The sequence below is a fragment of the Microtus oregoni genome, unplaced genomic scaffold, assembly GCF_018167655.1.
Source record: "Microtus oregoni isolate MIOR12 unplaced genomic scaffold, Mior012 000001F_ref0000356, whole genome shotgun sequence".
Lineage (NCBI taxonomy): Eukaryota > Metazoa > Chordata > Mammalia > Rodentia > Cricetidae > Microtus > Microtus oregoni.
Genome location: NW_024543060.1, coordinates 15,453,286 through 15,476,116, shown reverse-complemented (window position 1 = coordinate 15,476,116; position 22,831 = coordinate 15,453,286). Strand labels below are relative to the sequence as shown.

At 47.8% G+C, this 22,831-nt stretch overlaps 1 protein-coding gene across 1 annotated transcript; it reads left to right on the top strand.

The window, feature by feature from the left end:
• The first annotated feature begins 969 nt into the window (after positions 1–969).
• On the top strand, positions 970–22,535 carry Serp2 (stress associated endoplasmic reticulum protein family member 2). The gene is given in 4 exon segments (XM_041671386.1): positions 970–1,297; positions 14,919–14,972; positions 14,975–15,090; positions 22,090–22,535. Coding segments are annotated over 4 exon segments (396 nt in total). The 5' UTR covers positions 970–1,213; the 3' UTR covers positions 22,232–22,535.
• Positions 22,536–22,831: the final 296 nt, after the last annotated feature.

Genomic DNA, 22,831 nt, shown 5'->3' with positions numbered 1-22,831 from the left:
AGCTCTTCTTCCCCATCCTGGGGTGCTACGACGTGTTGCCCTAACCCTGGATCATCACTTCCCACTTCCCCAATTCTTCCTTTGTTCCCCCCTTTCCCCAGGCTCCAAGAACTAACTCCAGGATTTTCAGTATGGAAAGATGAGCAGTTAAGTCCCTCCTCCCCTTTCTACAGCTCAGTATCAGCATCTGGAAAACGCCCAACGCTGTCTGAGAATCCATACTCGGTACCCCCTGGAGCAAGGGTGGCTGGAGAAGGTCCATGACGCCCCAAGGCCAAGGCAGTGTGGTGGGGATGGGGCAAGAGGTTTAAGCCTGGGCAGTGCTTTGGCTATGGGCCGTGAGCACCAAATCTTCCTGTGCTGTAGGCTCGCTACCACTAGATCCTCTATGCGCCACTCTGCTGGTTCGCGGGCAGTCTTCCAGCGTAATGCCCACCATCCTCTACCAAGGTGAGAAGGCCTGCTCTAACTCCATCCTCGAGACCCCTCGTCCACATCTGTCAGGGACTGGAAAGAGACTTCCTGGTGAAGCTTCCTATGTCACAAAGGGTCTCTTCGCACAGTCCTATAGAAGGTCTCTTAGTGGAGTTCCCTCAAACACCCAAAGGGCAGGTTCCTTTGGACTGTCCCGCAACAGCACTATCCAAACCTGGTCAGGTTCAGCTTGCCCTTTGAGGCTCAGGTCTCGGTGCCTAGGGTCTAGCCTTCAGCCTGAAGCACCAGTGCCCCAACCATTGCCTAGCCTGGGAGGTTAGGTCACACAGTGGGGGGTCTCCAGGCCGAGTACGGCTGCGTCCCCACCCCCCACGCACGCACAAACGCGGAGTGGCCCGAACCCTGTGCCCCGCAGCGTTCGATCTCAGGACCGAGACATCCTGGGCTAGGGTCCTCTTGGCTCGGTGCGTTGCGCCATAGCAGCGCCCGCCTCCTGCTTCCCGCCTCCTGCCTCGGTGGCCGCGCAGGGTAGGTAGCTGGGGGGACCGGAAGGATGGCGAGGAAGTCGGAGAGGGTTTCCTGAGATGAGAGATTACTTCCGTCCGCGCGCTGGCCTCTCTCTGGAGCCGGCTGGCTGGGGCTCGGGGAGCGGGGTGTGCGGGGCTCGGCCGCGCCTTGCCACCTGCAGCGCCCGGGCAGGCCGCGGGGACCTGCGACAGCGGCTCACCCCGGCCATCCTTGCAGGTGGGAGTCGAGAGCATCTCCAAGCGCCCAAGCCATGGTGGCCAAACAGCGGATCCGGATGGCTAACGAGAAGCACAGCAAAAACATCACCCAGAGGGGAAACGTAGCCAAAACCCTGGTAAGGCGGGGGCGGCGCCGGCCGGGCCGAGCTGGCAGGACCCGCGGGGCGGAGCGGGGCGGAGCAGGCGGGCCTCGGGCTCAATGCCAGGCCTCCCGGCCCCTCCTCCGGGGTCCCGTAGACTGGGGGACCCGGGCTGGGCTCTGGGGGCGCAGACTGCTCTGCTTTCTCATGGGCGGAGAGGGCTCTGGTTGGTGGAGCCTCCCCAGGAAAGAAATGGTCCATCGTCCTTGGAAAAGGCTTAAAGCTGAATCTTAGTGTCCAGAGAAGCCAACTGGGCTGGGAGCCTAGTAGGTGAATGTGATGAATGAATGAATGGATGAATGGATGAACGAATGATAGAATGCTTCCAGACTCCGCCCCGGACTCTTCCCCACCCCCATACTAAGATATTCTCTCTCTCTCTCTCTCTCTCTCTCTCTCTCTCTCTCTCTCTCTCTGTGTGTGTGTGTGTGTGTGTGTGTGTGTGTGTGTGTGTAAGATGATCTGTCTCTTCTCCCCACATATATTGAAAGGGCTTAAAAGTAGGGCGTGCGATTCCGACCTAATGTCTCTCCATCCTCCTCTTTCAAAATAAGGCCTCCAGCCTCCACCGGGCTAAAGCTTAAGTGTACAGGTGCTGTCTATGGCTCTCCCTATGGATTCGGCCTCTTTATGATGCCGTGACTGTAGAGGGCATCTTATTGCCAGGGCTTCCTTGCTCCCAGCACTGTGGACTACGGCTTTACTCCTGGAATTTTAAGTAAACTGTGTACCTTAGGTGCAGATATTTATTTCCTTCAGTAAACTGGGTTGTCTGCTACAGAGAATGTCAGGCCTGTGACTTTGAACCATCCGAGGCTTGACTGGGCTGCGTCGTTGGGGAGAGCTGGTTTGCAAAGGCACCTGGAATCTATTATCCCATAAGATGAAGGGGAAGTCCAGCCCAAGCTTGGGGTTTGTCTGGAAACGCAGACTTGATGAGGCAATGCCTTTTAGCCAAAGACATTATGTTGGTTTGATTAACCGAGGGAAAAGCTGGGTGTGCTGTCATCACACCGGAATTCTTGCAAAACCAAGCAGAACTGTGGCAGAGAAGGCACAGCGTCAAGCTCTCCTCAGACCTTTATACACAGCTCCGGGCTTAGGTAACCCTTCAGATTCTGTCTTTGGGGGAACTGGAGCATTTAGCTGTGATTAGAGGGCACAGAATGGCAAGGCATCGTGGAATGGGAACCATATTTTTACAGGGATGTTTACCCTATATGTTTTTTATTGGGTGGGGGCAGGGAACCACACTGCCCAAGCTGACATTAAAAGCAGTTACTTCATGTTCCCAGGAGACCAGTTCTTCCTTCTCAAGGTGTCAGACCCATTTGCTGCCGTCGTGGAGATAAGTAGATACGATTCTTTCTGATGAACTGAGGACTCAGAGTTCAGGTGTTCAGTGAATTCAGATGTGAGGGCAAAAGTAATAGCACAGGAACTGATTTGCGGGGCTGTTTTCTCCCTCAGGCCTCTGCAGACTCGAGAAAATGTTACTGGTTCCAAAATGAAAAACAGTGAGAATGCACTATGACTAGAACTGGTCGTCTGCAATTCAACTCAACTTTCCCTGGCTGTATTTAAATTATATTTGATGTGTGGTATAAGTGCATTTGACAGGTTTTGCTATACCATTGACGACCTGCCTCAACAGTGCCTGGGGCCTATGAGGACCTGCCTGTGATTGGCCAGACTATCTTTGTAATGAAAGATTTCCAGGCCCCAGTAAATGTTTGTTTCCAGTTGTTTTGGAAGGGTCTTTTGGTTAGCTATATTGTAAGTAGATCAGCACCCAAATAGAAAACAACATTGTTCCCTGTAAATGCTGAATCTTGTTTTTCTAAGTACAAGTCAAACATAGTTATACTTTGATAGAAGTAGCTTAGAAAGGTCAGCTAATTCTGGATAGACTTTAGTAAATGGGAACAGATTTGCAAGTCTCCATTGAAAATTCAAGCTCGTTGTTCAGAAATCAACTTCCATCACTGTATACAGATGCCTCTGTCATGATTAGCTAATGGCTTTCAGATAAATCAGTGTTTTCCTCCCAGATAGACTGATACAAGAAACAGAAATGGAAGGACTGTTTGGAGATTGGACAGTAGGGAATTCTTTCAGAGTGGAAGCAAGGTTTAAATTGCAGAGTTCTGAGCTGCCCCGCAAAGATTTTTATCAAAGAAGAAGACAGTCCCTCACAGGATTTGAGGTGATCCTGGTTCTTTACAGAATGGCTGTAGAACCATTCCCCCTGTCTTTTGCAGCTGTAGAATGGGGCTTATGTAAAATGTCCCAATGAGGTTGGACTGACACCCTTTCCAAAAAAATTAAGACTCTCCAAAGGGGATGTACTGACATCATGATCAAGCATGTGCTTCAGGCTCTGAAAGACCACGGCTAATCTCCATTCACTGGGGAGTGCCTTCCAAAAGGGTTTTGTGTTAAACACTTCAGGCCACGCAATGATAATTTGTGTTTAGCTGTAGGTATAAAATACGGGACTCCATTTGGCATCCGTGGTAGCCCAGTGATTCATATAGAGGCTCCTAGATTCACTTATTGCCTTTGCTAGGAATGCAGTAAGATAAATCTCTTTAGAATGTGCCATGAGCTGCGCCAGTGGCAAAGCAGGGAACTAGGGCAGTGAAGTCTGAGAAGAGGCTTGGACGGGCAGATATCACACTCCGTTCAAGTAACTTTGTTTACAATCTCGGATATTTGCTTGATCTGAGCTTGACCTAGTCTTATGTGCTAAGGAGTGACAGGGTAAAGTTCTGTTGTGCGATTCGTAAAGACTTATTTGGTTCTTTTTTGTTCAAAAGCACCAGCCTGTTATATTGTGATTCCCCAGCACACATGCTAGTCAAGGCCAAAGAATGAATGACTTTAATCATTAAATCAAAATCATTTAATCAAAACTGAGCTGCTGTTGACTCACTGATCTCTACTTCAGTATCCAGTAAGTGGGAAACAATGGCCCACCCGTTACCACCAATTACAAAGTATCACGTAGCTAGGCTGGTAGACCACTTGTCTAGAATGCAGGTAGCCCTGGTTTTGATCCCTAGCACCACATAAAACTGGGCATGGTGTTGCACAGCTGTAACCCCAACATTTGGGAGGTGAAAGGGGAGAAAAAGAGGGTCAGGTCATCATTGTCTACATAAGTTGCAAAGGTCAGGTCATCTTTGGCTGCCCATCAAATGCAAGGCCAGCTTGGACTAGAAGAAAGCCTGTGTCTACATAAATAAATAAAAGGACAATACTCTCTGTAGACTCACATTCTGCCTGACCTGTGGAATCATGTTTAATGAAAGATGCATGCCCATTCATTCTTTAGTGAACATTGATTATCTTCTTTAAGTCTATACCAGACTTTACTATACATTGATGCTGTACATTTCTTCTTCGAAGAAACTCATTGTCAGCCCTTACGGCTTTTGTCATGGAGAGATTCACCTTAAACATGTTTCCTTGGGAGTCAACAATTCCAAACTATAAAAAAAAGTCAAGACATACAAATGGTCATGCAGATGACAGATGAACCCAAGCAAGGTAGAGGGGGGCTAAGGAGGTAATAGGTAGGTTGGCACCTAACAAACTGTAGTCTAATCTATAAAATAATGAGAAATAACTAACTTTTTTTTTTTCAGTCCCGGGGACTAAGATCAGGGCCCTGTACATGATAGGCAAGTGTAATGGAATACGGTTGTCCTGTGTGGCCCAAGCTGGCCTTGAACTTACTCCGTAACCCAGACCACCCTCAGACTCACATCAGACTGCCTTAGCCACCTAATTGCAGAAGTTCTAGGTATGTGCCATCATGCCCAGTAAACGAGGAATATTATTTAATATGGAATGACAGTCATCAATAAATACAACACGTTTTGTGTTTTTAATACAATAAACTTTCTAGGAAAGCAAATTGAAGAGATAATTTACTGTTTTGTTCAAAACTTTGCTCAACCTTGCTCAACATATCAGGAAATTACATCCTCAGTACGGTCGCGTTCATTTTCCTCTTAAATACTGATACGCTGCACCCCTAAACGTGTAGCTGTCAGATCTGCATAGACAGGAACATATTCCAGCCTATACTCTGTAATATTGAGTATCTATTCCGATGTCCACAGCCCGTAATTGAAACCCATAGTGTAAGTTTGTGATTTACGCCTCAACTCTACAGATTTATAGATTGCCTTCTCTACCATAGTGGGATTCTCAACGCATCCAAGACCTAGCAGCACCCTGGAAATGTTTACTGAACCAATGAACCTAACTTTAACGTTTCTATTCCCTTACAGAGGCCCCAAGAAGAGAAATACCCTGTTGGGCCATGGCTGTTGGCACTGTTTGTTTTTGTTGTCTGTGGCTCAGGTATGGTATTCCACTGAATTATAGCCCGTGTTCCCCACTGTCCTGGAAAAAATATGCTTTATCCATAGCCTAAATACACAAAGAAGTATTGATTCGGGGTCCAAGTCCATCGCTGCTTTAAACCCTAATCTTCATGGGTCTTCATTTATCAGTTTCTATCCCAAGTATGACGAGACAGAGTTGATACACTATCAAATTATAGTCATAAAATGATTACAAGAAATTAAATGTGTTTTGTACATGCTGTGAAGTTCAGTTGAGTTGTTCTGTATATACACAGCCTGAATAGAGCATTTGGAGCTGAAGGCGAAATAACCTGGTGGCTCAAGATAAACCCACATTCCAAAGATAGGGAGAGACCTTACGCCAGAGAACGTTCTACAGAAAGGCCAAACAGAACAGACCTTTGACCTAGCCACAGATACGGGTCACTTGCTACTTTGGGGTGGCAGTTCAGAGAGCTGTGCTTAAATCCTTGCAGATACTATACACATATGCACAAGGGACACGAGCAAAGAAAAGAAGCATGCAATTCTCTTCAGTGCTGTTAGTGGGGCCTTGTCTGTGCTCCTGGTCCCCATGTACTAAGTTTCTGCAATACTGATCAGCGGATATTACTTCTAAATTCAGGGCATAGCTTGCTTCAGGGGTCCCCATTCTCCTCTGTCATCTCAGTGTTTCTGCGGACAGGGAGTGCACGAAGCCTATACTGTAGGCAGTTGGCCACTTTGGAAAGACAACATGGTTTAGTTTTTGAGATCTCATATAAAGCTCTATGATTTTATTTTCTTGTTGGTTGTCAGTTGTCTTTCCAAAGTGGCCAAATTGACAAGCACGCAGAATAAGAGATTTTCTGACTTTATGGTCTACTATGCACTATGATTAGCGCCATTACCTGATGTAGTCCTCGTATGGTTCCTCGTCATCACTGCGTGCATGGAGACAGTGTGCACAATTGCATGAGGCGCGGACGACTAATGCAGGACTTCCCATCGTGTGTGTTTATTCCCCTGGATTTCTCAGCCTCTAATGTTCTGCCTCTGATTTTTCACCTTTAGCATGTGCCAGCCTACACTGAAAAGTTATCTGTGCTCTTATGCTTATGACTGTGTGTGGACAAATGGGCTTGGACCTTGAGCTTTTATTATAATTATGCTCTCCCAGCTTTATGATCTCTGAGCGTACTTTATAGTTCCAAGTCACCGATAAAAGGTCTAGACTTGGAGAAAACAGGCGGGGCAGCGTGAGGCAGCCTCCTTCACCTTGACTTTGAACCTCTGCACCTCGCAGTCTGGCTCTGTGCTGGGTTGGGAGCTCAGGACAGAGCTTGTGGGTGCTGGGGAAGGCACGGGGTAGTGGGAGGGTGGTGCAGTCTGGAGATAGCACACCACATTGACCACATTAGCTCAGCGATGTGGATAAGGGCCTTGCCCATCCCATATGCTGAGGCGGGAGGGACCTGCCTGTGGTTGAGCTGAGTTTGAAACAGAGCATTCAGACAGAAGGGGCGAGGGAGGTGGCTGCACAGGAGGGAACAGGGTATGCCATAGGCACAGAGGTGCCCCACAAGCCCAGTCACAGTTCCGCGCTGCCCAGTAGCCCTGTTGCCCAGGTCCTAAGTAAACACTAGCTAATGCATGTGCATGGTTATTTCTTAGCATCAAGGTTTTGTAAGGACATTGTAGCCCTCCAGTGTGTCTGTCTGGGTGCAAGTCAGTAGAGCATTCTGGTTTGGCTTCTTTTTCTCAAATCCATGCCCCGTATATAAATATGACACTCTGTGACACTCCTGGAGTTTCGGCATTTCTTAGGGACCAGGACTGTTGCCTATAAAGGCTCTGTTACCTTTTCTATGAGTCTGTTCAGGTCCCTGGGGTGTGGACCCATAAGGACGTCCTAGAACTTTGAACCAAATGGCTCAGAGAATGAACCACCTTTTTTTTTTTTCCCCTTTTGGGGTGTGACAGATAAGACCTCCTTCATGCCAGACATTTTCCCATTGTGCCACATACCCCGCCCTTCCACTATTTTTTTTTCTTTTCTCCCCCCCCCCCCCACCCCCCGAGACAGGATTTCTTGTGGAGCCTGTCCTGGAACTGCTCTGTAGACCGGGCTGGCCTTGAACTCACAGAGATCCACCTGCCTCTGCCTCTGCCTCCTGAGTGCTAGGTTTAAAGGCGTGCACCACCACTGCCCGGCTCCTTCCACTCTTCTTATGGCATCTCGTTCAGTCTCTCTAGTTAGACCGTTTTGCTTATCCGGGCAGGTGAGCTCTGGAAGCTGAGACACCTTGCTTTTTCTGCCCCCTCTTCATGTGCTGCCATCATGCCCCCCCCCCAGCATCATCTGTTTTCAACCCGCAGCTAAAAATAGCGCACGCATATCCTACCCCCTCCCCACTTCTCCTTTTAACAGGTGTAGCATTGTTTTTACACACCTCGGCTCAAGTTGGCCACTGTCCTCACAGAGTTGTGCCGCTCCTCCCAGTCCGTCCTTGGTGACGTCTTCGCTCACATCCCTTTCTAAACAGAACGCATCATGAAAAACACAATTGCACCAGCTCACCAGGATGAGGGCGTTCATCTTGCAGAACCTTTCCCGCTATTGGCTTTCTCCCCTTTTAGGGTCCTGGACTACAGCTCCCAGCCCTCTTTTCTCTCCATTTGAAAAGACGTGATTTTTGTCAACTCTAGCCCATATATTGCTCCTCTCCTTTAGAGATGAGCCTTCCTATGGCACTAGCGCTCTGGAAACCCTCATCCCTGGGGAGTCTGGCCAGTGTTCCCATTCTAAAATCCAGCCCGGTGGAGATGTTCCCCTTCCTGTCTCACTGCAGCATAGACAAAAGCATCCCTGCTGCTCCTGCCTGCCCTGCTCATGCACTGGAACTCTACAAAGGAGCCCCACACCTCTGCACCCTCTCTCCCTCCTCCGTCTCTTCTTTGAACATGATATACCCTCTAGTGTAGGCAAAAGCTGTGTCCCACCAAGTTCCCTTGATAGCGTACAGGTCTTCCTGCCATCTGTAAGGTCATGTATTGAGTTTCTCTTATTTTGTGGATTTTCATGCAGACACCGGGGACAAGGCAACATCTCGTATGAATAAAGATATTGATCATTAGATCTGCCCTAATCTCTTGAAAGTCCCGAAGCTTTCAGTCCCTTATTTTGTTAGCCTACTTTTCTAGATGTCGATTGTTTGAGCAAAGTGTCCTTTTTAGAAATAGTGTCAGCGTACTGATGGTAAGTAAATATTCAGGTCAGGCAGGTAATAGGAAACACACATTTTCTTTCTTTCTTTCTTTCTTTCTTTCTTTCTTTCTCTCACTGTAGTCTCAGAGAGAATTGGGGCTGTCCAGGAGCTAGCATTTGAACATGTGCGTGTATACTAGTCACTCTTGCTCCGTTGTGTGGGAAAGCTGGTGAACAAGTTTCTGAAAGCCCATGCTGCTTCCCAGTGTTCCCTCCTCTGGCCTTCCTTGTTAGGTGCATTTGCCCTTTCTGGAGTCTTCATCCAAAGGCTTCAGCACAGACCCACATCCGGAAAATGCCATCCCCACTCTGAGGAGTCAGGTGGAGCAGCAGGCACCCCTGCTCTTGCTTCTGGCCGAGGTAGTGGGCTGTACCCCCTAACGATTACCCCGAAGAAAGGCAGGTGTGGGGGTTGCCGACATGCACCTGCAGAACAAGTAAATCTCCACTTTCTGAGACTGCAAAAGGTGCATTGAGCAAGGGACTTCTCAACAGCCCAATAAGAGGCCTCAGAGAAGAGGGTACATCTGCCGGATATGACGGTTCAAAGCCTGGATATTCTGGTAGGCAGATGAAGGACACTGGACAAGTTAGTACTGTCTCCATGTTGCTCCTCCTCTTCCTCTTCTTCCTCCCCTTTATTATGTGTACAGTGTTCTGTCTGCATGTCAGAAGAGGGCATCAGATCGCATTACAGATTGTGAGTCACCATGTGGTTGCTGGGAATTGAACTCAGGACCTCCGGAAGAACTGTGAGTGCTCTGAGCCTTCTCTGCAGCCCCGCGGTACTTGTTGAGAAAATGGAGATAAGAGCCGGGTGTGACGGTATAGGCCTGTTATTCCAGCACTTTACTCAAAGAGGCCGAGGCAGGAAGATCATGCGTTTGAGGCTCATCTGGAGTATGGAGCAAAATTCTGACTCAGAGTGGGGGTGGGAGGAAGCAGTCTACCACAGGTGTTGAGTGGTTCCGGGGATCTGGTCCGTCACAAGCACAAACCTACCATTATCCATCACAAATACCCACACCCTGTAGAAAATATCAGTCCAGCTGTGGGATGCTCAGGCTCACATCCCTTCTCCCAGGCTGTGTGTCTAATTGATCTATCAGAAGACCATCAGCCAGCGTGCCTGCTTGTCTCTTGCCTCAGAGGGTGCATGAGAGCCGTTCTAGGCTAACCCTGTTTCCTCATGTGATAACACAGAGCACCACTCCCACCCAAGAAGGAAGTCCCACCGTATGGACCAGCCTCAGAGAATAGTGGTTTATGCTTCAAATTGAGCATAAAAAACACAGTGTGTTTCATTTCCTTAAAGCAGTGCTAACACACTCCCCATTTTGTGTCCTTTTCCTTGTGAAATTGACAACACTAGGAATCATGTGTTCTTTTTTTTTTTTTTTTTTTTTGGTTTTTCGAGACAGGGTTTCTCTGTGGCTTTGGAGCCTGTCCTGGAACTAGCTCTGTATCATGTGTTCTTTTGTGACTACTGATGCCTGATGCCCAGTAGAGCCGTGTCTGGACCATTTTTTGTTAAATTGAATGCTGCAGTGAGCTTTATTTTTTTTATTAATATTATATAGATTATGTCTGGAATGGAAAATCAAATACCTGCTCTTAGTCTGGGATTCGGGGTGTTCTTGAGCCTGCTGAACTGGCTGGATTTGTTTCTCTCTACTTGATCTCTTCAGATCCAGCCCCCTATTGAAGCCTAAGGAACTCAAGTGCCTTGCAGGAGCTTGTGCCCCCCTCCCTTGTCCCCCTTTTTATCTTCTATTTTTTTCAAGCCATGAGGCCTCTTTGTAGATAAGCATCTCCTGGAACACTCAGTCTTGGCTTTTCAAATCGCCTCCACTGGAGAAAGGCTCACAGCGTCCTCAGAGGACTGCTGGGTGTTTTATCTCAGGACTCGGAGACAAGCATCATCCAGAATGTCTGTCTGTGACTGGTCCCTGCAGAGATACTGTCACACAGACACTCCAGCTGCTGTCTGCTGCCTCCTCAAGCCTCTTGCCGACATGCAGACTTGATGCCAATCCCCAGACCACTGACGGATCTCATTGGGACTATTTGTGCATCAAACTATGATCCCCTGGTTCCTCCTCCTCCTCTTCCTCGTTGATTGGTGTTTTTATTTTTGTGATGCTGGAGACTGAACCAGGGCCTCTACACGTGTTGGGGAGACACTACCATTAGGCTACACTCCCAAGCCTCAGCTCTTTAAAACTTTGAAAAAATGATTATTAGACCGTAGGTAGCAATTGATTAGTGATTAGTGATGTCTGCTATGAGCATGCTGTGGTCACCAGAGCTCAATCCTCATCTTTGTTATCCCCGAACTAAGCTTTGTATAGTATTCACATCGAACAAAATAACTTTGTTCAATGCTTTCCACTGTCTTCCTTGACCAGATGTCTCCTAAACATTCGGTCTTTTCATAATATGCTCTCTGGGCAATTTTTAAATTTAGATTTAGCACGGGCCTGCTTCTAGTGGTCTTACAGTATGACTTCCCTCTCCTGAACCCAATGGCAAAGAGCAGCGATCTGGGGCATTCTTGTGGCGGAGATGTTGCCTGTTCCATCCTCAGTTAGACCAGCTGAGATCAGTGGAACCATTTAATCCCCAGCATCCTTTGCTTCTCTGCCAGAACCTCTTAAATCCCAGTCACACCCCAGTTCCTTCGCAGGCTGTTTTTCCTTTGTGTATTCCCAATTTCAATTTTATTTCTCCTTTCTGGTAAACCTTAATACTGATTTCCTAATTAGAAGTTGAGAGTTTTAAGGGCTCCCAAAGCTTGGGCATTCTTGAGCTTCCCCATCAAAGGGAACTTGTAGTGGACAGGATTAATCCATCACCGTTATTTCCTCCATAATTTTCTGTATTGTGTGAATTTGTCATGAGTGTGTAGTTTATAATCAGAATATTTTCTGAGAACAAAACCCTGGATGACTGCTTTTTAGCCCTTTTTCCTTTGGAAGGCCAAGGATTTCTGCTAAAAAGCCGAATAAATTAAAGGACAACTGTTGTAATTGAAGTAGTGGTGTGTCTATGTGTGTCTGTGTATGTGTTTATTGTATACATGTGTGTTAGTCAACGCATAGGTTCTTACATGTAAGACATTAGGTTCTGTTTCTGTGCTTGCGTATGCATTTGTGTATCTATGTGCTTATATATGTGCTGATATTCTGTGTTGATGTGTAGGTTTCTATATGTGTGTATTTATATATACACAAATGTATTTATGTTTATTGATGTATGTGTATTGTGTATATTTGTGTGTTTCTATGTGTTTGTGTTTGTTTATATGTTTGTGTGTCCATATGTATATTTGCTATATGGGCTGCTTATATGTATGCTTATGCATATGTTTAGATTTCTATATGTTTTTGAACGAATGCGAAGTCATATGTGTTGTGTGTGTATGTCTGTGTGCATGTGTGTAAGTTGTGTGTCTGTGTATGTGGGGGGATAGGGTGTGTGCATATATGTGTGGAAAGTGTCTGTGCATATATGGGTCTATATGTATTATAGACATTATACATGCTTATGAATGTATGTGTGTGAATATGTATGTATGTCAGTGTGTATGTGCTTATGTGAAGCCTGTATGTATTTGTATGTATGTGAATGTATCTGTGTATGTATCTATCTTTGTGTGTGTGTGTGTGAGTTTGTTATCTGTATGTGTCTAAGTATCTTTATGTGCGGATGTGTTTGTATGTGTGTATCTGTGTGTGTATGTATCTCTATGTCTGTGTGTTTGTATGTGTCTATATTTTTATCTCTCTGTGTGTATAGCCCTTTTGCCCTGTGTTGCTAGATTTTCTGACTTTTTTTTTTTTTTTTGGATTTTCGAGACAGGGTTTCTCCGTAGCTTTTGGTTCCTGTCCTGGAACTAGCTCTTGTAGACCAGGCTGGCCTCAAACTCACAGAGATCCACCTGCCTCTGCCTCCCAAGTGCTGGGATTAAAGGCGTGTGCCACCACCGCCCGGCTGATTTTCTGACTTCTTTATCTACATGTGGAAAGCAGCAGCCATCTTGGCTCACTAAATCGTCGATTTGATCTGGCCTCTCGCCCCGTAGTTAAGGCTTTGAGCACAAAGTCCGCTATGTTTACTTGGCACCATGCAGCCTGCCAGCTCCCCTGTTTCTGGGTAGGGACCTGGCTTTTGTTGGTCAATTGACAGACTGCACTCTCCTGCACTCCCTGGGGACTCTGCCTGGGAAGCTGGGGATGAGGACAGAGATAGCATGTCACAGGCAGGTTCTCTTTCAGGACAGCCTTTTTAGAACTGATGTGAGGTGATTCTCTGGATGTTCCTGGCAGGGCCTGTACTCTTCCCCATGCCCAGACTCCAGTGTCAGATAGTCCAGCTCTGTCCCGAGTGGATGCTATGGGATGTCTATTTCCAGTAGGGTCCCACACTGACCTTCCTTAAGGCCGGCCTTTTACGTTCAGAATGCTATGGGGGAGGGGAAAAACTGAGTCATGAATAGGTCAGAGACGTGCGGAAGGACAGAGAACGTCTCCCCTTAGTGTCTTCTACCCTGTGTTCCCTGTGTGACCCTCGTGTGCTCACCAGCTTTGTGGTGACATGTCTTTGAACCCAAGGCTCAGTCACCCCAACAGGACCTTTTGCAACAGCTAAGGCCACTGTGAGAGGCTGCTGTTCACTGAGCCCTTCCAGGAACACAGGGAGGTGTGCATTTTAGAGTGGTGGCTGCAAGCCACCAAGTGGACAGAGTTAGCTCAGAGGCTGAGAGTTCCAACACCAAACCCAGCCTCTGCCGAAACCTGGGTCTGCCACCTGCTTCCCAGCTATGTGGCTGTGTCCAAGTTACTGATGTCAGCTCTAAGCCTCGTGTCTTCCATTGCTAAAGAGGATGGGACTGGTTCTGAACTCACAGTCCTCATGACAGCTCCTCCTGACAATTGACATTTAACATACAAAATGCTCAGTGGTTTTATGTTTCTTCTTATTGTTGTAATCATGCACCTGGCTCTTCTTCACTGGGCCTCGCTGCACCTCCCCTGTTAGGCTGTGACCGAAGTTGTAAATGCTCACACCTCTTCAGTAGCAATACTTCGTGCTGGTGCAGACAGGCATAGTGGAGGGCGGCACTCTGATCTAGCCAACACCAGCCCCTTCTTGATCAGCTGCATCTCACAGAGAAGCTGGGGACAGAGGGAACCTCTGCTCTGCTTCTAGAAGGAACACGTTATGATCTAGCCCGCGGGGTGAGAGCGAGGTCTCTTCCTACTGTTCCGCTTACCGCGTCCCGAGCACTCATTGTAATGCCGGGCTCTGTACATTTTATCTCCCAACCACACAGCCCTACAAGCCCTCCCTACAAGGAGGCTACTACACCCCTTTTCCAGACCATAAAACTGTCACACATGGAGAAAACCAGCTAGAAGTTCATATCTAAAAACCGAGATAACTAGTTCCCAAATCTAGCTTTTCGAGACCCCAAACCCACGTGATCCTGTGGTCTAAAGGTTAGTGCTCCAGGCTCCAGGGCTCAAACCCTATCTGCTTCCTCTTGTCCCACATTCTCTCTCAAACGATTTTCCTAAAAGCACTATGGAGCCAAAGTTTGCTGACTTTAGGCCTTGGGTATGCCTGCGTTGAAAACAATTCCAGCTAAAGCATCCTCTGGATTCTAAACATCTAACCAGACATCTAACCATCTGTGCCAAATGGAGAGATCTTTCCCCAGCTACCAGCTGCTCTTTCATTGGTTCCCCAGACACAGACTGATCTTTCATTGGTTCCCCAGACACAGACTGATCTTTCATTGGTTTCCCCAGACACAGACTGATCTTTCATTGGTTCCCCCAGACACAGACTGATCTTTCATTGGTTCCCCAGACACAGACTGATCTTTCATTGGTTCCCCAATGTTCCACTCCCCTCCCACTCTCCTGGAAACATGTTCCAGGATAGACTTGAATTCACCTGTTTGCAGGTTGACCACATAAATACTGGCTTTTCCTGGAGACTGGCAGAGCATTCTGGAAACTGCCCCCAGAGGGAGTCACCCCAGAGACCATCCTGAGGTGCGTGAGAACCGGACAGCCCCAGAGGACCAAGATGGACCGTCTGGAGGAGACATCTCAGCAGCCATCAGCTCTCCCAAGGTGACCTGTAACACTCTTGTCAGTGTGCCCCTGCGTGGGGTCTCTTCCTGGGAAAACATCCCAGTCTTTGTTAGTGACACCTGCTTTTCCACATCTTTCTGTCCTAACCGGTCTGGCATCTCTAGCCTTTCTTCTCTGGGACAACCTGTGGGAAATGGCACCTTGTTTGTTGTGTCTTTGTGATTTTCCCTCCAAGAGCTTCCTGGGTCCTTTGCTGAGTCTTGTCTCCTGACGCTTCTGCCAGGGGACCCGCGCTTTTCTTTAACCAACCTTTCCCCATCTTTCTCTTGGTAAAAAGTAAAGTTCAGTTTCTGTCATTGTCTTATCTGCCTAAAGGATTTTGAACTGGCCTACCTTGATCTCTTCTTAACAACTCTTCTTGATCTCTTATCGTGAAGTATTTATGTATGGTAAAAGTGGCCTCAAGCCTTCTCTTGGAGCGGATTCCCAGCTTCTGTCATTTTCCTATAAAACACAACCCAGAGATGCCTGCGTAGTCATGGTTACAACTACATCTAGGCTGGGTCCACTTCTTAGCTGTTTGAATAGTGAAGTTGTAACCATGAATGCACGTGCACCTCTGGGGTGTGATGACTTCCGTGTGCTCACAATTTATAGTCGCCCCAGAAGTGGAGAGGGGTTTTTCTTTCACCATACCCTCACCAACATCTGTTTTTGTTGCTTTATCCCCTTCCCCCTTGACCATAGCCATTCTGACTGGAGTAAGATAGACTCCTAAAGCAGTTTTGATTTGCAATACCTTAATGGCCAAGGATACTTATTATTTTTTAAAAAGGTTTAAGAACTGTCCATTTGGATGGTGGTAGCGCATGCCGTTAGTCCTAGCACTTGGGAGGCAGAGGCCCATGAATCTCTGTGAGTTCGAGGCCAGCCTGGTCTAAAGAGCGAGTTCCAGGACAGGCACCAAAGCTGCACAGAGAAACCCTGTCCTGAAAAACATAAACAAACAAGCAAGCAAAAAACTGCCTGTTCAGTTCATTAGCTGATTTATTCACTGGGGGTAGGGTTTTTGCTGTTTTTTTATTTGTTGAATGGGGATTTGATTTTTCTCACATCTGTATTTCAATACGTTCTCAGAAGATCGTGGCATGGTTAACGCTCATGGTTAAGATTATCTGCTTGAGGTGCCAAAGACATTCTTTCTGAGGAAATACCTTTGGAGCTTATGGAGAAAGCGGGCCATGTGGCAGGCGAGAGCTCTATGTCAGATAAAGAATGGCCTGGGATAAAGCCTTGTGGTTGAGCCAGGGAGTTTTGGAAATCATGAGGGAGTTTCTGGGTGAGGGGAAGAATTTTCTAGCACCAGATTCTGCAGGTCATGGTAGCCCTTGAGAATTTAGCAAGAAGTCGTTCCTGGTTTGCTTTAACCAGGGGATAATCTCATCCAGTCTGCTTTTAAAGGCCAAATCTGAGTTTCTTGCAGGAAAGGGATTGAATAGAGCAGTTGGAAGTCATTGCAGAGGTCAGGAAAGATGGTAGCAACTTGAGCTAGGGTGGTATCTGGGGAGACAGAAGACTACATATCCCAAGATTCCATAGGACATCATCAGTTACAAGGTTAGGACAACACTAGCATTCCGTGTTTACATGGAAGATGGAGGTGACGTCACGGGTGACGCTAGAGTTCCGTGTTTACATGGAGGATGGAGGTGCTGTCACGGGTGACGCTAGAGTTCCGTGTTTACATGGAGGATGGAGGTGATGTCTCGGGTGATGCTAGAGTTCTGTGTTTACATGGAGGATGGAGGTGCTGTCTCGGGTGTGTTTACATGGAGGATGGAGGTGATGTCTCGGGTGATGCTAGAGTTCTGTGTTTACATGGAGGATGGAGCTGCTGTCACGGGTGATGCTAGAGTTCCGTGTTTACATGGAGGATGGAGGTGACGTCATAGGTGATGCTAGAGTTCCGTGTTTACATGGAGGATGGAGGTGCTGTCACGGGTGACGCTAGAGTTCCGTGTTTACATGGAGGATGGAGGTGCTGTCACGGGTGATGCTAGAGTTCCGTGTTTACATGGAGGATGGAGGTGATGTCTCGGGTGATGCTAGAGTTCCGTGTTTACATGGAGGATGGAGGTGCTGTCACGGGTGATGCTAGAGTTCCGTGTTTACATGGAGGATGGAGGTGACGTCATAGGTAATGCTAGAGTTCCGTGTTTACATGGAGGATGGAGGTGATGTCACGGGTGATGCTAGAGTTCCGTGTTTACATGGAGGATGGAGGTGATGTCACGGGTGATGCTAGAGTTCCGTGTTTACATGGAGGATGGAGGTGATGTCACGGGTGATGCTAGAGTTCCGTGTTTACATGGAGGATGGAGGTGCTGTCACGGGTGACGCTAGAGTTCTGTGTTTACATGGAGGATGGAAGTGATGTCTCGGGTGATGCTAGAGTTCCGTGTTTACATGGAGGATGGAGGTGACGTCATAGGTAATGCTAGAGTTCCGTGTTTACATGGAGGATGGAGGTGATGTCACGGGTGATGCTAGAGTTCCGTGTTTACATGGAGGATGGAGGTGACGTCATAGGTGATGCTAGAGTTCCGTGTTTACATGGAGGATGGAGGCGATGTCACCAGTTTTGTCAGCGGGGAAGGCAGGATGAGAAGATGAGAAGCCCGACAGTAATCAGATGACAGACAGTGAAGATCTGCTGTTCCAAACAGTCAGGGACGGAAAGTTCCACTGTGAGTGCTTACCAGCACCTCTGTGGGCTAGGACAGGTCACCTCAGGAGAGAGAATATAATGAGGAGAGGCAAATCACTGAGCACTGCTCAATCTCAGTGCGTGGTGGAGGAAGATCACCCCTTAAACACTGTGAGAGGGGAGAGCCCAGAAGAAGAAACAAAGAGGCCACGACATCCCAAAGGCCAAAAGGAGAGCACTCCAGATGAGTGCACCAGTGGTAAGGAGGAGGGAAGTGAGACAAAGAGCTGAGAGTTGTCTGCCACACTAAGTGACACAGAGGTCACTTGTGACGTCAGCAGAATATGCTTCAGTGGAGAGAGAAGGTAGAAGGAAAGAGTTGAGGTGAACTGTGAGGTAAGCACACAAGGAGAATGGCTGGGAGCAGCTCCTCAGAGACGCGAGCCAGCGTATGGAGATAGAACAGAAGACTCATTGAAGCTTGAGTTGGTTGGAAGAGGGAGAATGAAGAACCTTGAGCTGTGACCACCCAAGGTCTCCGAGGGTCAAGTTCCCCAATCACACAGGGGCAGGGGCAGAGTCCATTCACTCCGACAGTTCCTGCTCCTGCAGAGACTTCCCTGGGCCTCTGTTTGTGCCCCGCCCAGGACCTAGCGGCTGGCCCAGAAGGCCACCTTCCTGTCCTTTCTTGGCATCTCTCTTCCCCCTTGTCTAGTTGGCCCTCAGCCCCTCTCCTGCAGCCCGTTCAGCTGTTTTCTCAGCTTTGTTAACCCACTGTTAAGTTATTAACTTGTCAGGGTCTAGACTCCCTGCTTCCCTTCTCTCTTTGATCTCGCTGCTGACTCCCTTCCTGTTCGCAGCATGGAAAGGCGGCATTTAGAGGGCCGGGGTCATCATGCAGGTCAGCATCGGCAGGCACACAGAATTGCAGGCAAAGTAATTGGTATAAAATGTAGAAAACCTCTCGAAGACATTGATACGACTGGAAAAGGGATAATAAGCGTTCCCGTTGCACCAGTCTTAGATGTGAACTTGAAATAGACTTCAGCCATTTCTCCAGAGGGAGTCGTTCTGTGCGCAAATTAAAAGTAGTAAACACTTTTTATGCTAATTCACGGCTTCAGTTAGGGTCAGATACAATGACTACTTTCAGAGAACACTCAAATAGGCTAATTGTTTGACATAGGCTTTGCCCCTCTGAGGCTTACCACGTTTGTCCAAGATGCCTTAGACTAATAGCAGTTCTGTAAGGAGAATCGAACCACTTTATCCTGATCTAGAACTTCTAAAGCCCCAAATCAACTTAATATAAAATGTGATAGATGAAGACTTAGCCCATATCTTATTCAGTGGCCTATGGCCCACTGATCCTCAGATGAGATTAAGGAAAAGGTAACTTTTTGAGGGGGGGGGGGCATTAACCATGGGCAGGTAGATTTTTAAACATGGCACTATATTTATTCCTGGGAATCCATGGTTTTACAAACAGAACGTCGAACTTAGAACTGTAATTCCCCAAAGTACATACTTTATCAGAATAGATGACATGCGAGTGTTAACTTTCATGGGCAAGCCGTGGTCACTATGGGAACTATAATATAGGTCCATTGTCTAACCCAAAAATTTGAGACCCAAAATGTTCCCAAATCTCAAAGATCCCACCAATGGTAAATTCTTCATCTGGCCTCATGAAATGAGTGGGCCACGACATTGAGGGGCACTAAAAACAATTGTACAAAACAATTCTTTAGGGACTGGAGAGCTGGCTCAGAGCCCCCTAACCCAGTTCCCAGCACCCATATCAGGCAGCTCCCAACCACCTGTAGCTCCAGCTCCAGGGTCCCTCTTCTGGCCTCCAAGGGAACCAACATAAACACGGTGCATATACTGCTGAGCAGGTACATACGTGCACACACTCACACACACACACATACACACACACACTACACACACACACACACAAAGATGTTTTTAAAACAGAAGTCTTCAAGCTACATATAATGCTAGATATAAATGAAACATACATGAATTTCATGTTTGGACTTGGGTCTCATTCCCGGAGCAGCACATTGTGTATGTATAAACAAGCTCAGAGCAAAAGAAAAAAGAAAAGAAAAATATCTAAAATCTGGACCATGTCTAGTCCCATTCAGTGACTGCAGTAGGCATGCCATATGGTGTGCACTGCGTTTTCTGTGTGAGGAGTCCTCATACGTGTATCACTTAATGCCTGTGACGGTGCTGTTAACCCTGACAGGTACTTGCCACCCAGAGGAGAAGAGGGACTAGCCTGAGAGACGCTAAATTATGTGTCCACTCACGACAGCTGTGATTCAAACCATTCCACCTTAATCTAACCTGCTGCTCTTTATAAAACCAACTCGCTTGAGATGATCAGGGTGACCCTAAGCTCAGAACGTGACAGATGTGCATGTGTGTTTTCCCTCCCGTGACTGACTATGTAACTCCTTTGTGCCCTTTAAAATGCCAACTGCTTCTTTAACCTGCAGCTCTTGCCAGGCTTGCTCAGGAGGACAGAAACGTTAGGTAGTTTCCCGCATTTGTAAGTTCTGGTAGGAAATGTTCCCATCGAGAGCCAGCCAAGGGCCCAAAGCCAGCCAGGAGAATCTGTGAGCAGAGCCAAGATTAAATATCCTAAGCTGCTGAACTGACTCCTTCGCCGATCCCAATAGTCTTTGATGACATTGGTCCACAGCAGTAAAGTCATGGTGCCTATGAGTGCAGTGACACCAGCGATGATGTGACCAGAGGCAACAGTGAGGACACAAGACGAGGTGTACAGGGGGTAAAAAATGCTGTGCCCCCCATAACGATGCCATCGCAAAGGACCGTTAGCTGTTGTTTTTCTTAGTGATACTTATGCTCACGAAGAGATAATGTCATGTTGTGATTAGGTTTTCCAGTTCAGGAAGACAGGGATACACACACACACACACACACACACACACACACACACACACACACAGTATCTCTATAGAAAAGCATCCCCCCTTACAGAAAAAGAATGCATTAGCATTTTATCTTCAAATCAGCCATTCGAGGAAGGTTTCCCAGGGCCCTCTGTGGCCTTTCTGTCTGTCTCTAAGCAGTTCCTGTAGGCGTCACAGTGTTGAATGTCCCTACTGCAAACCCCCGAGATCTGGAATTCTCTAAAAGCTCGACCTTTTGATGATGGTGTCAGGCCACAAGTGGAATGTCCAACACCATGGAACTTTGCTTCATGCATGAAGTTAGTAAAAATGTTGTGTAATGTTACCTTCAGGCTGTAAGCTGCATATGGGACATAAAGTTCGTGGTGAGGTGTGGGGCCCATTCCTAAGAAATCTCACAGTATATATGCAGATATTCCAAAATCCAAAAGAGGACCCCGAAATCAATACTCAGGGCTTAAATGCTCGGATAAGAGCTATTCAGCCTGCAGGTGCCCGGTCCCATGAGGTTTCCTCAGGGTTCCTGAGAGCCCAGCGTAGGAAGTGGACTTTCCTGAGTATTTCCCCGGATGTCTTTGTGCAGAGAATGGGGGAGACTCCTGCCAGTTCCGTGTTTATTCTGCCTTTATCCGTGATTCAACAAGGTGATCCCCAGCCTCCCCGACACACACAAAGGACCTTCTTTCCCCAAGAGCCAATAGCTAGAACCAGGCTAGGCATTGCTTAACTAATTGTCTCCAGGTATACCAAGTGCCCAGGAGCTCTCTGTGGGCTTCAGGCTCTTTCTACCCTCCCCCACATCCCTCCAGCCCGGCTAATGAAAGGTGGAGCCCTAAACTTGTCAGCGAGACACAGTGGGTTTCGAGTCACAAGGAAGCTGAACGACAGATGTGTTCAGGGTCACGGGCAGCAGAGGCCAGCCCTGTGTGTGTGCTCTGAACACCTGGCCGGCCTTCCCCCAGAGAATTGGTTGTTTCATAGGTCATGGCCGTTTTGAACAGGCAGACTCACTGACTTGCTTAATGCATTCAGTTTCTGCACGAAGGCCCACATCTCTCTCCCCAGCAGCCCCGCAGAACAGAGATGGGGAAGGAGGCCACGGCTATCTCCCATGCCTCGGGGTTTTCTCGCTGCAGCTCCTGGTGGAATTAGCAGAAGTTATTAATCCCAGAGGCATCCGTCAGCAGCCAGAGCCAGGCTGTCTTTCTGAAAGAAACTCACTGACCCCTTGTTAATGTAACCTCTCGTTAGGAAGTATCTAATCAGCTCGGAGCCAGCCAGCGAGGGGCAGGGTCAGCAGAAGTGGGGTGCTTGGGTGGGTTGGGTTTCCAGCGTTCAGCTGTCTGGTATCTGAGCCGTCTGTTTTCTTTCCTCTCCCAGCTATCTTCCAGATCATACAGAGCATAAGGATGGGCATGTGAGGAGGCCAGAGGGTTGGATGCTGCTGCCCTCCTGCTGGCAGGTGGAGGACCACGGAGACCTCCAGCGGGTCTATAGCAAGCAAACTAGCCACGGGCGATAGAAAGGAGGTCCCTGTTGTTCCCTCCCACTCCATGGTGGAGGTCCGACCAAATTGCCTTCTCACAGGACATCTCCCTGCATCCGTGTCCTCCAGTGGAAAGGGCTCTGCTCTCGTTGGCCCATTGGAAGCAGTGTGGGGGGGTCGGCAGCTGTGCTGTCTGCCCGGTTCCCTGCGTTTCACTGTGGTGTGCATGTGGCCCTCTGGGCGACCGCCCATTTACATCCTGCCAATACAGTCTGTCCTCTGTCGGGAATTGGTTTTACAAATAAATGTCTTCATTCAACCTTAATACGGCATGTGAGTTACAGAGTAAAAGTAAACAGCAGTAGAGTTCAAGACGGGCGGGGCCGGTAAGAGCGTGGTTATATAATGGGGCACCAGAGCAGGGTTTGCTGGATCCCCCACCCAGACCCCTCACCGTTGCCTGAATGCAGCTGTAGGCAATTCTGGTGGTCTTGCTTTTTGTCGCACACTTGTGTGTGGTGTGGTGTGGTGTGGTGTGTGTGTGTGTGAGAGAGAGAGAGAAAGAGAGAGAGAGAGAGAGAGAAAGAGAGAGAGAGAGTGTTAGTTTGAATATGTATTTATCTCTTATTTAGGTTT